Source organism: Porcisia hertigi, chromosome 4 (genome assembly GCF_017918235.1).
Source record: "Porcisia hertigi strain C119 chromosome 4, whole genome shotgun sequence".
NCBI lineage: Eukaryota > Euglenozoa > Kinetoplastea > Trypanosomatida > Trypanosomatidae > Porcisia > Porcisia hertigi.
Genome location: NC_090563.1, coordinates 88,907 through 102,020, shown reverse-complemented (window position 1 = coordinate 102,020; position 13,114 = coordinate 88,907). Strand labels below are relative to the sequence as shown.

The 13,114-nt window shown below is 57.2% G+C and overlaps 5 protein-coding genes across 5 annotated transcripts; all 5 read right to left on the bottom strand.

Annotated features, from left to right (window-relative positions):
• Positions 1-1,407: 1,407 nt before the first annotated feature.
• JKF63_07227 (uncharacterized protein) lies at positions 1,408-1,962 on the bottom strand (the record flags this gene model as incomplete). The annotated part of the gene is made up of 1 exon (XM_067903168.1): positions 1,408-1,962. One exon carries the CDS (start codon positions 1,960-1,962, stop codon positions 1,408-1,410), a length of 555 nt encoding a protein of 184 aa, XP_067759723.1.
• Positions 1,963-2,477: 515 nt separating this feature from the next.
• On the bottom strand, positions 2,478-5,060 carry JKF63_07226 (uncharacterized protein; the record flags this gene model as incomplete). The annotated part of the gene is made up of 1 exon (XM_067903167.1): positions 2,478-5,060. One exon carries the CDS (start codon positions 5,058-5,060, stop codon positions 2,478-2,480), a length of 2,583 nt encoding a protein of 860 aa, XP_067759722.1.
• Positions 5,061-6,637: 1,577 nt separating this feature from the next.
• Positions 6,638-8,554, bottom strand: JKF63_07225 (uncharacterized protein; the record flags this gene model as incomplete). The annotated part of the gene is made up of 1 exon (XM_067903166.1): positions 6,638-8,554. The coding sequence occupies one exon, from the start codon at positions 8,552-8,554 to the stop codon at positions 6,638-6,640; it is 1,917 nt and encodes a 638-aa protein (XP_067759721.1).
• Positions 8,555-9,044: 490 nt separating this feature from the next.
• On the bottom strand, positions 9,045-9,962 carry JKF63_07224 (uncharacterized protein; the record flags this gene model as incomplete). Its single annotated transcript, XM_067903165.1, has 1 exon — positions 9,045-9,962. The coding sequence occupies one exon, from the start codon at positions 9,960-9,962 to the stop codon at positions 9,045-9,047; it is 918 nt and encodes a 305-aa protein (XP_067759720.1).
• Positions 9,963-10,947: 985 nt separating this feature from the next.
• Positions 10,948-12,294, bottom strand: JKF63_07223 (uncharacterized protein; the record flags this gene model as incomplete). Its single annotated transcript, XM_067903164.1, has 1 exon — positions 10,948-12,294. One exon carries the CDS (start codon positions 12,292-12,294, stop codon positions 10,948-10,950), a length of 1,347 nt encoding a protein of 448 aa, XP_067759719.1.
• Positions 12,295-13,114: the final 820 nt, after the last annotated feature.

Genomic DNA, 13,114 nt, shown 5'->3' with positions numbered 1-13,114 from the left:
TAGCGCACACACCATCAAACACACACGTGAAAAAAAAAGAGGAGTGCCTGTGTCTGTATAAAAGACAACTTGGCAACTCCCACCCCCGTCACAAATATCCCAAGAGAGTAGTGGTGGTGGTGGTGGTGGTGGGCTGCTGTTTTGTAGAAGCACTCCTGCAATCGCTTTCGCTTCCCCTCCCTCCCCCCGCCCCTGCTACACACCGACCCAAAACTAGAGCGACAAGAGGTGGAGGACGAAGGCTGTGTGTGCTGCAAAAAACGAGCAGAGCGTGGAGTTGTGCTTTTCGTCTCGTTCTCCCCTCCACACGCACACAAGTCAGAATGTCTGGAGATGGTAAACTATGTGTGTGTGTGTGTGTGTGTGTGTGTGGAGGGAGGGAGGGAAGAGAGGGAGGGAGGGAGGAGAGAGTTGTGTGTATAGACACCAAAGGAAAAAGATAAGAGTGAAGAAAGAAACTAAAGCAGTGCGACATCTGTCCGATACGCCCCTTCTCCCCCTTTTACAGGCGCATACTTTTTTTTTTTGGGGGGGGGGGATTGAAGAAAAAAAAGTGAGGGGCCCAAGGAGGAGGAGGAGGAGGAGGAGAGGGGGAGGTGCAGTGTGAGTGAGTGTGGGGGCAGAGGGGAGATGTGAGAGAGAGAGCGAGCGAGGGAGTGAGTGAGGGGGTGGGGGTGTTTGAGGAGAGGGGTGGGGGGTGGGTGGGGGTTCCCACACTCCTCATTTTACTGTCCACTCAGTGGGGGGGGACGATGTCCTCTGTTCTCCCGGCAAACGCGGTTGGGATGTGGCTCGGGTAGAACAAAAGTGTTTTCTGTACTCCACCCCGCACGGAATCATTCATTATCTTCTCAATGGCATTATGTGCAGAGGAGTGCGGGGTGTGTCCCACCCCTCCCCCTTCCCCCCCCCCTCCCTCACATCTCACAGAGAGCGGCATGACGTGATGAGGGCCGGTAGAGCGGGGATCATCACTCCAAGGCATAGAAAAGAGTACGGAAGCCAGTCAACAATGCCCCCTCCCCTCCCTCCCTCCCTCCTCGTTTTTCTGCGTATGTTTGCCCTACGCAAAGAAGATTACCAGAACAGACACACCAAGTCACCAAGGAGAGAAAAAAAAAGAGCGGGCAGTCAAGAGGGACGGTGGCGGGGATACACACACACACACACAAGAGAGAGAGAGATCAACAGCAGCAGCAGCGAGGGAGGGCCTTGTGTGTGTGTGTCTGCATGCAGGAAACACGCAGCCTACTTGCCCTCCATTTTTTTCATTTCTTTGACTTCAAACCCAGTTGAATACATGCATAAATATATATATATATATATCTGCTTGTCTGTGTGTGCGTGCGTATCTTTGCGAGCACATCCTCCTCCAGGTCTTTCGCGCTCGCTTCTCTTCTCGGTGACTTAGACATTCTCGGCGATCCAAATCAAGGCCTCACGCAGAGACTCGCCTGTGGAGGCGCTGCAGCCCATGAGTGTCCACGTACGGTCATTCAGTTTCCCAAGCTCCATGTACTCGATCAGTTCGGCTGGTGTCACTGCCGACTCTATGTCTTGCTTGTTGGCCAGGACGAGAAGAGTCGAGTGCTGCAACGCGGGCTCACTGTGGAGGAGCTGATGCAAGACTTCCTTCGCTTTAGGAAACCGCGCGGTGTCCGAAGCGTCGACCACAAACAGAACGGCGTCTGTATGGTCGTAGTAGAGCTTCCAAGACGCTCGAAGCTGTTCTTGTCCACCCAAATCCCAGCAGGTGAAGCTGATGTTGTTGTTTGTTTGCGGCCGCGTGATGGTGAGCGTTTCTGTGTTGCCCCCGAGAGTCGGCTGAGTCACAATAAAGTTGCCCAACTGAAGGTGGTACAGGATAGATGTCTTGCCGGCGTTGTTCAGTCCAAGTATGAGCAGCTTGTAGGACCGGTTCGCCGTAAACATACTCCACAGGCTGGCGAAGAGCTGTCCCATTTTTTTTTGTTTGTTTGTTTGTGGGTGGGTGGGGCCTTGCCTGCCTGCGGGTGTTGCGAAGAGCGTTTTTTCATTAAAAATATGCACGTGCCGTTGTACAGGAGGAGGAGGAGGGGGAGGGGGAGGAGGGGGTGGGGATGCCCTTGGCGAGAACATGATCAGGCAGGGTTCAGTAGAGGGTCGTCGACGTGGAGATAGAGATTACGTGTGTGTGTGTGATGTGCTATTGGAGAGACGGCACACAGCTGTTGTTGTTGTTCTGAGAGGGAGAGAGTTATGTCAATCCCCCTCTCGCCCTCCCTCGTGTGACCTTCCTTCAAATTTTATCGATTCTCTCCAGACAGTCGCATCACGGATTGCGTGTGGGATTCATCTCACATCACCACGTATGCGCATGTGTGTGTGTGTGTGTGTGTGCGTGGGCGTGCGCAGAACCCAGTAAAAATTAGGGAGGAAGCGGGGGATTGGGAGGGAGGGGGGAAGGGAGGGGAGGGGGCAACCAGAAGTTAGACGACTTACGCGTCAAGCTGTGATACAACCCCTCCCATCCATAGGCGCTCGTAGTGCCGCTCATCGCCGCCGGGTAAGACACGCTCAATCACCAGCTCCAACAAACCTTGCGTAGGCTGCACCCGAGCAATGTGGCATTCCACCACCGCCCCGACACGGACGTCATCGCGGTGGTGGGCAATCGTATGCGCCAGCTGCACCTCGGGAATATACACGTCGGAGACGTACGTGAACTCCGGGGTCTCTTGTCGCCAGCGGGCAACGGTGTCCAATTGCAGCGATACTGGGCGCTGTACCGTACTCGAGTCGGGGGGCACCGGCGCCAGTGGCAGAGAAAGCAGCCGTGACATCTCTGCCGAGGAGCACACGAAGCGACTGTACGCCGGTGCCGCCACCACGCGGCGTGTCTCACCGACCAAGCACACATAGGTTCTCTTGCGATGTGCGTCACCGTTAGTGCCCTCACGAGTCGCAGCGCCAGCGCCGGTTGAGGCACGCTCCAGGTCCTCAAGGTACCGCAAAGTCCAAAAACGGGTGCTGTTGTCCTGGAGCAGACTGGCACGTTCCTGCTTCAGGCTGATCATCGAGCATAGAGAGGCTACGGCGTACTCGGGAATGTATTGTTGAGGGGCTATCACCATGACGGCGCGCGCGGCAGATGAGGTGGGGGCCGTACGGCCCATACCACTACTGCCGCCACCGCTGCGCTGCTGCCAGAGCCACGTCTTCAGTTGATGATGGACGAGCATGTCCGCATACCGACGCAGCGGACTTGTGCTGTGGGTGTAGAAGGTCGTGTCGAGCCCGGCATGATGCAGCGGCGCGTGATGATAGATGGCACGTGTCACGGTGCTGAGGCGTCGCACAGAGGATTGCATGGCTTCGGCCAGGAATGTGTGCGTGGCATCGAGCGAGGTCAACGTCCGGACCCCCTCCGGCTCTGTGAAGTACTGTGCCACAATATGATCGCTAGAGAGGGCGCGCGTGCCGCGGAACGGCATCGCGATGTGATTGGCCTGTGCAATGCGTGAGCACACCTCGTTTGCGGCGATCATCAGCTCCGCGACGGCGAGGCGGGCATCTTGGGTGGAGATGACCTGGTCTGTGACCGAGACCACATTGGTGCCCTTGACTGTGATGAGCGGGTCTGGCAGGCTGAAGTCCACCGGTGGCGTCGCCGCCACCTCATCTGCGCCCTCCTCACCCCCGGCCTCGCGCCGGAGCTTCTGTCGCTCCAGTCGAACGCGCAGTCGAAGACGGGCACAGCGAAGGATGTAGAAAAGGTTTTCCTTGTCTTCACGCGTCACCCACGCCGGTGGGGGATGCACTCCTCTGCCGGCGCACTCGTCCATAGGAGGCGACCGGGATGGTGCCTCGTTTTTGTCACGCCCAGACGCCACGAGAGCGGCGGCGGCGGCGGCGGCGCCGACGACTTCCTTGTTTCCCTCAGTGCCCTCCTCCAAGTTGATCATGTCTTGCACCTGGTCGTACGTGATGCGGCGAAGCTGGTCTAGCCACCCCACGGCGACCGAGTAGTTCTTCACCTCTCCCGTGCATTCATCGATCTGGAAGATGACGTTGAAGGTGCGACAGGGCCTGTCGTCGCGCAGCGTGGCTGCCTCAATGATTGGTTTTGGGAGCATAAAGAAGACTCCCTCCGGCAGGTAGGTGGTGGTCGTCAGCCGCCGCGCCGTCACCTGCTCCAGAGTGCTGTCAAAGGGGCAGTAGACAGTTGCGTCAGACACGTACACAACAAAGTACTTGGCGCCCGTTGCCCCATCCACATAGACACCGATGGCATCGTCTACCTCGCTCGTTGTGGCTGAGTCGATGGCGTACCCGGGTCCCACTCGGCGCTCGCGTATGGCGTCAAAGGCGTCACCACCGTCACGCTGTCGGCTTTCCGTAAGCAGCTCCGCCATGAAGGCGTGTGCCTGTGGGGGGTAGTGCAGCTCCCCAGCGTACGAGACTCGATTGAGGTTATCCCCGGGTTCGATGTATCCGATAAGTTCAAGCAGGGTGCGCATCTGCACCGGGTCGGAGATGCACGCCGGGGCACCAGGGAGGCGCGCCAAGACGTGCTGCAGCATCTCCAGGGCCGTGTCGGAGAGAACACCTTCGCCAGCAGCGTAGCGAGCCAACAACCGCAGAATGCGTGCCTCACTCACTGCATCGAGGGGTCGCACCGGTAGCTTCCAGATGGCACTAAGGACTCGCTGTGACTCCAACAAGGCCGACTCTACTAACCGCGTGGTCGTCGACGATGCGGAGGATTGCGACGACGGAGCGTACCGCAAGGGGTCATAGCGCTGTAGAAGAACTCCGAGAATAAACTTACGTGTCCAGCTGACGTCCAGGTACGTTCCACTGAACTGCACCCCAGCATTCGCGATGATCGGGCGCGGCGCCCTCGACGAAGAGGAGAGTTCTGTGCGCTCCGATGATCGAGGGCGGTTGCCCAGACTCGTCGACGTCGTCTTCGACGAGGTGCTGCGACGTTGCAGGACCGCCATCGCGCCCACTTTCGATATCGCCAACGCTGCGGCGCTGCGGGTGTCAATAGATGGAGAAAAAACTCGTCGCCACATGGTTTCTTGGACAGGGGAAAAAAAGGGGGTGGGGGGGGGGGGGAAGGGAAGAAAGAGCACGAGAAAAGAGGGATGGGGCAGTGGTCGACTTGTGAGGCTAAGCAGGGGAAGGCTAGACCGCGCCGTAGGACACCAGAGGAGGGGGGGGGATAATTACATCGAGAACTCTTTACACTTCCCCACTCCGTAACGGGGGGGGCACACCACCCCTGTGCTTCAAGAGTCACTCTTTTCTTTTCATATGGCTAAGCGGTACCGCTACCCCCCCTCCTCTCCCTCCCCTCCCTTCCCTCATCCACCACAAACACCCCACGCCTCCCTTTATATATCAGTGTATGGCTGCCAGGCGCACCACCGAAACAGCCTCACGTGGTGCGCTCGCTTTTTACTGCGTAATCCACACAAGATCAAAAGCTCATCCCCCCCTTTTTCGCCGTCGAAAGAGAGTCGGAGTGACGTGTGTGAGAAGGGAAAGAGGGGATGAAGGGAAGAGGTGTGGCGCGGTGCGAGACGCTGACGGGTCCCCCTCCCCCCCTCTTTGCACGCAGCAGGCCGTTGAGGAGGGGAAGTTGTTGATTCATTTCTTCGGAGAGCGGATGTGGTGGATGGGCTCGCATGGCACACATCCCCTCCTCTCATATGGGCCGCAGCGGGAGGTGTGGGGGGGGGGGACGGGAAGAGTCACACAACTTTTTTCTCCCTTTTCTGTCTTTTCATTTTTTTCTCAAATTTCATTTTTTTTTGCCACAGAGAGGCCACTCTCTCCCCTCTCTTTATAATATATAATATTATATATATTTCCCCCGGGTCTGCTTTTGATGTACGTGTGTGTGTGTGTGTGTGTGTGTGTGTGCGGTGTGTTCGTGACCACCCCAATTCCACTACACCGTACCTCACCAAAGAACACACATGAATGCGCACGCACGCATGGACAAAAGAAAGTGCAAGCAAGAAAAAAAAAAACACTCCAGCAAGTCACAATAAAAATACGAAAGGAATGGATGGGTGGTCGCGGGGGGGCGAAAAAAAACTCATGAATTACAGAAAACGTGAACATAAAAAAACCCAAAAGGGGGGCGGGGGGAACGTCGTGAAAAACATAAAAAAGAGGTAAAGAAAAAATACGCGTTTTTTTCTGGTTTCTTTCGAGAGAAGTGAGTGATGGTGGTGGTGGTGATGTTTTTTTTTTTTTGGGGGGCAGAAAAGCCCCGCCCCCCCGCCCTCCCCCTCGCGTGGGTGCAGCACCTGGTTAGACCTTCGCCTACGCATACACACAGGCGCACCCGAGAACCGCGCACACCACCAAAGCATCCCTCGAAGGAATGCGTGTGGTGGTGGAGGAGGAAGGGGAAACACACAAAAAGCAAAAAAAAACAAAAACAAAAACTACCGGACAAGTCAAAAAGAGGGAATCGACACCCGCGGATGAGGGGCGATTTTCAGGGTGGCAGCTGAAGCGCCTCCACAAAAAAAAAACAAAAATAGTTAAGTGACGAGGGGTGGTGTAGGTGGTGGGTGAAGAAGAGAAATAAAATAATAAAGAGAATATCTCTTTTGGTGTATATTGGCATGCTCGCCTAGGCCTCAATGAGGGTGTCCAGGAGGGCGTGGAGTGCGTTGGTGAAGTTTTTGAGGGCGTTGGGGGTGTTCGGTTTCCAAATGGTGTCCATCGTGTAGACCTCCACGTTGACCGTGACGGCGCCGGCATTTTTGGCGTAGACGGCAATGCCGGTGCTGTTGGTGCCGTTGTTGATATAGAGACGGCCCGTGACGGTCTCGAGGCCCTTATCCTTAAAGACCTCCACGACGCTATCGTCGACGAAGATGTGGAGCTCGAAGCCGTTGGGCGTGGCGTTGGCGAATGGCGCGCGACCGTGCAGTGGCGCGGTGCTGCCGATTGTGCCAGAGTGTGTGCGACCGAGGTACAGCAGCGGCTCGCGCACGGTGCCGCTGACGGCGCTGGTCTTTTCGCTCATAGTGTTTGTCTTCCAGTACAGCTTGCAGGTATTGTTGCTGGCCCAGGTGTAGGACTCGCACAGCCGCATCCTGTTGCATTCCGCACTGCAATTGTCGGCCGAGGAGTTCGTGAGGATCTTGATTGGGGGGTATGTCTCGTTCTGACGAGTGTTATTCGAGGCGTTGGGGCCGCCGGTGGGCATGCGGACGGAGACGGTGGTGTACTGGCTGAGATTCGCGTTGGCGCGGATCATCACACCCACCTCCGGCACTTCGCTGTCGTTGGCGTAGGTGGCGGTGGCGGAGAAGGTTGAGGGGTCGGCGAGCGTAAAGCGGGCGACGATCTCGTGGAAGAGTGTGCTGGCGCCGCTAGCGATGACCTGCGTTGGGGTGCTGCTGACGTTCACGGCATGCAGTTCAACAAGTTTTTCGAGGCGGAGGCCCCTGGTCTCTGGCACCGGCTGCGTCTTGATCTTCTTCTCGACGCTGTCGTATTCCATGGTGCGCAGCATGTTCTGCACGCCGGACCAGCCGTTGGCGACGATCTGGTCGTCGCTCAGCTCGTCATTGCACCAGCCCCAGATAGTGCGGCGTTTGAGGATGGGATCATAGAAGGTCTTTGATGCGTAAAACGGGCCGTAGTCGACGAAGGTGAAGCTGCGTTCAGGGTCCTCGACGAAGACGTACTGGTGGGTGGTGTTGCTCCGTTCGTAGGAGCCGTAGATGATGTAGTCGCGGTGGGCGGGCATGGTGGAGACCTTGAGGTAGTGCTCACCCTTCTCTTTCAGTGTGAAGAAGTCAGGACACTCAAACATGTGGTCCAGATCGTATTTGTAGACGTAAAGGCTGTGCGAGAATGTGTATCCGCTCTGGAAGGTGGGGTCGTCGGTGGAGAAGACGACGACGTGCGCGTTGTCACCCTCGGTGTTATTGATGCGGGCGGCAAAGGCGATGTGCCACTGGCTGGAATTGGCGGGGTCCTGCCACCACTCCGTGGGGTCGCGAAAGTTGTCCACACCAACCAGTCCGGGGATCATGTCCGCTGACAAGACCACGTTGAGTGCGCTCTTGACGAGGTTGTCCAGGGTACGCTTGCCGCGCAGGTCGGACTTGGGGGGGTTGGCGATGCACTGGCGCTGGGTGTTCTCCGGCTCAGCGCAGGTGTACACCATGACTGGCTCACTGAAGTTGTTGTTCATCAACGTGCCGGAGTAGGCGCCCCACTTGTCGTACCACTTGTCAGCCCACACGGCGACTGACGACTCGGGGCGCGTCCACTTGACGTAGTCCTCCGACGTGACGTGGTACCAGGCAATGTCACCCCACAGCGGGCCGTTGGGGTTGTACTGCATGTACAAGTGGACTTTGCCGGTCACGGGGTCGCGGTATGGGCCATTGGGGTCGTTGATCCAGTTCTTCGGCGGGCGGATGTGGTAGATGGGCTCGTATGGCACGCCGTCCATGGCGACCGCTGCGGCAGCGGCGGCCACCGCCACGAGCAACAGGATGACCCCGCGGAGCACGGAGGCAGTTGTCATGGTGAGGCGTGTGTGGTGTGATTGTGTCCTTGGTGAGAGCGCAGCGGTGAGACAGACGTTCTGCAGAGAGAGAGAGAGAGAGAGGGAGAGGAAGGGGTGGGGTGGGGGGGGGCAGTGGACTGGATGGATGCCATCGCGATACTGTGAGGCATGTGGAGCAACACGTGGACTGGGGAGTTCATTTGATGTCTCTTCTCTCTACCTGGGTAAATACAGGCGCAGGAGCGTGTGTGTGTGTGTGTGTGTGTGGCGCAGGCAGCGAAGACAGGTTGGGGCCTAAACACGGTATTTCAAGGGAGCGGTGGGGGGGGAGGGGGAGGGGGAGGGGGAGGGGGACGCGGATGGTGGGAGGTGCGTACGTATCGGTGTAGAAAATGCGGAAGGACAGGGTTGTGTGTGTGTGTGTGTGTGTGGCGCAGGCGTGGCTGTTGCTATGGGGGAGAGGTCGTCCTGACTGAAGCCCGACAACGAGTTGTGCACACAGATGGATCTAGTGCGTACGTGTATCTGCGTCCAGCTGATTGGCGCCAAACCGACGCATCTTACGAAAGTACGCTGCCTTTTGCCGCAGCATCGCGAGTTCACTAGGGGTGTACTGCTCGAGGGCGTTCGTGCCCTGATCGCTGCTCTCGAGCAGTCCCATGAGGGGATCTTCGTAAAGGGCACGCTCGAGGATGCGCAAGTGCTGCAGGTATTGTCGTGCGATGCCGCGCATTTGCATGATTTTTTCCATGTATTCGGGGCTGAGGTCGTTGATGAGGCGCTCCCGCTTCCGCTCAACGTACTCGATCCAGTCATTGAGATGGTAGTAGCGACGAACGAGGAACGCGTCGTACACCGTCTTTACCGTTGGATGAAGGTTGGCGTAGCGCTTATCCAGCTCAATGGCGATGCGCTCGCGGTCTCGCCTGATGCGGGCGATGCGGTTGTGGAACTGCGGATGCAGGGGGTCATCATGCAATCCCTGCAAATCCTCTGCGAGACTTCCATACAACTCGTAAACGAGGCCGAGGCATTCGTAGAGGAGGTCGTGTCGTGCGTTGACAGCGGGGTTGTTGAGCTCGACTGTGGCCGGATACTGCATGTGCCGCTTCAAATAGGTATCGCTGTATCCATTCCATTGCTCCGTGTTGAGCCACTGCTGTTGATCACCCTTGACGCGGGGCAGTCCGTCAACCCCGTCCGGCTGCACCACGTGTGGGTTGTGGAGGAATCGATGGAATTGGTCGCTGGCTTGATGACGTCGTGGTGTGCAGAGCGCACCGCAGCGTCTGCTCATTGGGTCGGCGGAGGCTACAAAGAAGTAACCGAAAAATGTGTGCCGGATGAAGGCGCCAAAGTGCCGTCCGGGGTTTGGCCCCGAAGGATATTGGTGCCGCAAAGGCCATACACGCGTCGTGCCAGCCATTACATAGCGCACCCCTCCCCTCCTCGTCAAGGTCCGCCTCCTTACCAAAGAGGTGGATGCTGGTGAAGACACGTATGCCTGCATAGTCGTCCTATAGGTCGGGCGCGTGCAAGAGCCGCTTAACTCGCTGTCCCATCAATCAAACTATGTTGCCTCCTCACTGGCTAGACACACAGTGTAGCGTTTCAAAAAAAAACTTGAGGAGGAGGGAAGGTTGTATGGGTGTCTGTATCCCCGTGAATATCTCCTCCCAGAGACCGGCACATCCGTCACGAATATGCTTCAGCAGCAGCGCTTTTCCAGCGAGAACAGAATACGGCTGCCCCTCCCCTCCCCTCCTTCCCTCCCAACACACACACACACACACACGAGGGTGGTGGTGGTGGTGGTGCTCGCGGGGCGGCGGTATTTGAGTGCTCGCATTCCGACTTTCAAAATTTGAATTGTTCTTCTTTGGTCCGATAGGGAGGGGGTTCCCCTGTGCTATACTAACGCTTGTGTGCGTGTGTGTGTGGTGGTGGGGAGGTGGTGAAGATAAAAGAGAGAAGGGAAAGAGAGGGGAGTTGAGGGGAGGAGGGGGGCGCTGATTTTCACTGACTCTTCCCGCCGCCCTGGACAACTCCTCTCTCCGCTCCACTCTACTCTCCGCTCTCTCTCCACACACACACACACACACACAGACGCACACAAAAAACACTTTTTTTTTTGGGGGGGGGGGAGGGAAGCGAGAGAGCAACACCCAAGACAAACGCGAGAGGTCGCGTGGACGACAAGGACACTCGCCAGGACTGCCTTTTCCCTCCTTTCTTCACTCCCTCCCCCTCCCCCCCCCCAAAAAAAAACGAATCAGGTTCGCCATCATTGCACCTTTCACCTCCACGAAGTGCAGCGGTGGTTCTAGCAGCCGTGTTCTAGGTTCCTCCTTCCTTTTTTTTTTCATAAAAACAGCCACGCATCCACACATAGTAGCGCGCATGGGCAGTTGCTATTGTTGCTGTTTCTCGGCGGCGTTGTGGCGTGGCGCGTTGGGTCGACGGAAGAAGACCTCGCGGTGCCCCATCTCTTTCGACTGCTTGGCGTCGTAGAAGGACGAGTTGATGTCATCAAATGGCGTGTAGTACTTCATTGACTGCGGGTTCTCGGTCGTGCCGGCAGACTCCCACATCTGTTGCAGCATGTCTTCCCAGACGGCGCGCCCGATGTTCCACCCCGCCTGGTCAGAGCGCGGGCGGCGCCACTCACCGTACTCTCCGACCATGCGCAACACTGCCTTGCGCGACGCCAGCGGGGCGTCCCAGGCGTTACTAAACGCAAACTCTGAGTCGCCGTCCATCTTGAACCGCTGTGCGCGGAAGATGCCGTGGCCCTGTGCGATGGTCATGCTCTCCACCACGTTTTGGTGTACGCGCATGCGAGCCTCGCGCGTGTGCCGCTGTATCCAACTCGGCAGGAAGAAACCTTTGAATTGAATGCCGCGCGCGATTGCGTCCATGTGGGCGATTTGCATGGGCTGATGGCTTGTGTTGCCGTACGTGACGCACACGCCGTTGTCACCAAGCAGGTTGACGAGGTTTGAAGCGTACCCGCCACAGGTGTGGTTCAGGAGGAGTTTTGGCGGTGGCACGTCAGAGAGCAGGCGGCGCATGTAGTTTGTGCGTGCGTAGTTGTATGGCACGACCGCGAAGGCGCCACGCAGTTTGAAAAAGGCAAGCAGGTGGGCGTGCTCTGTACGCCCTAGTTGCATCGTTTGAAAGAGCTTCGCACCCTTGGCACGCAGGTAGCCTTGGCAGATCTGCGCGATAGACGAGGAGGCGCCGGTTTGCAGCACCACATCGTTCGGCTGTATGCTTACGAAGCTATGTGTGAGGTGGTACGCCGTGTGGAAGAGAGAGAGCGAGGCTAGGTACTCGATGTCCACATCAGCGCGGCACGGTACCACATCGAGATTCTCCGCATCCGTCACAATATGCGTCGCCCAGGTGCCGACCGAGGGGTTGTTGATCCACACCATATCTCCCTCCTCCAACGCTAGCTTCGCGTTGGAGCCGATCTCCTCAACCACGCCAACGCCCTCGACACCAGCGACGTGCGGAAGACTTGTCTTGGACACCGCAATGGGCCCCCCGTGGCCCTCGATAAGATTTTTGTCATGCCGGTGGACTGGCGCCGCTAACATCTTCACTACCACCTGCCCACTCGTGCGGTCAAAGGGAACACGATACCGTTCGTATTGCAGCACTTTACTTGGCTTCCCATGGCGGTGGTAGCGCCACCCCGTTGCCGCAACCGTCCGGACACTGGGTAGGGCGCAGAACTTCATTGAGCTGCGCATGGCCATCGTGCTGAGTTACTGGTGTGGGTGGGTGGATGGGTGGGGGAACAACCAACCACACACACACACACATCAAAAAAAGAAAATGGGGCGCTACGAAGAATGGGGAAGCAGAGGCCACACTTTTATATTTTTACTTGGCCAATATCTATCACCACCACCACCGGAGACCCAAGATGCCACACTCTAGTACTGCACGGCACTGCACTGCCCCTGAAGGGGGTGTGTGGGGGGCAAGGGGAAGTCGGAGTGGGGTGTGTGGGTCAGGGAATGGCAGAGAGATGGACGAGTGCCGTTGCTGCTACTAATACTTCTACTTCTACTCCTGCTATACGTATGTAGACGTACGCGTGGCACTGCAGACTATAAAAAGACACACACGCTAACTGGCGCTGAGCAGCAACACGGTAAAAAGGGTGTATAAATAAATATATTTTTTTTTTTGGGGGGGACGAAGCGTGACCCCCTCGAGGCGAGTGAGCACGCGAGATTGGGGGAGGAGAGGGGGGGGGGTCGAATTAAGGACACTTACCTTGGACCCAGAGGCATGTAGATGCGAGTGACACAAGATGGCGCACTGGAGGTGAAGGTCGATGTATGAAGACGACGCCCTCTCGATCTTCCTGAGCGTATATTTATATATCAACGCAGATTAGCCTAACCATTAGGTGAAAAGGCACAACGCGCGTGTGTGTGTGTGGCGTGTGGGATCGGAAAGGGGAGGTGAGCAATAAGAAGGGCGGGCCGGGGTGGGGCGGGGGAGGGGGGGAGGAGGAGGGCGAGGGGGACGAGAGATTTATGAGCGCATCCTTTGCCTGCA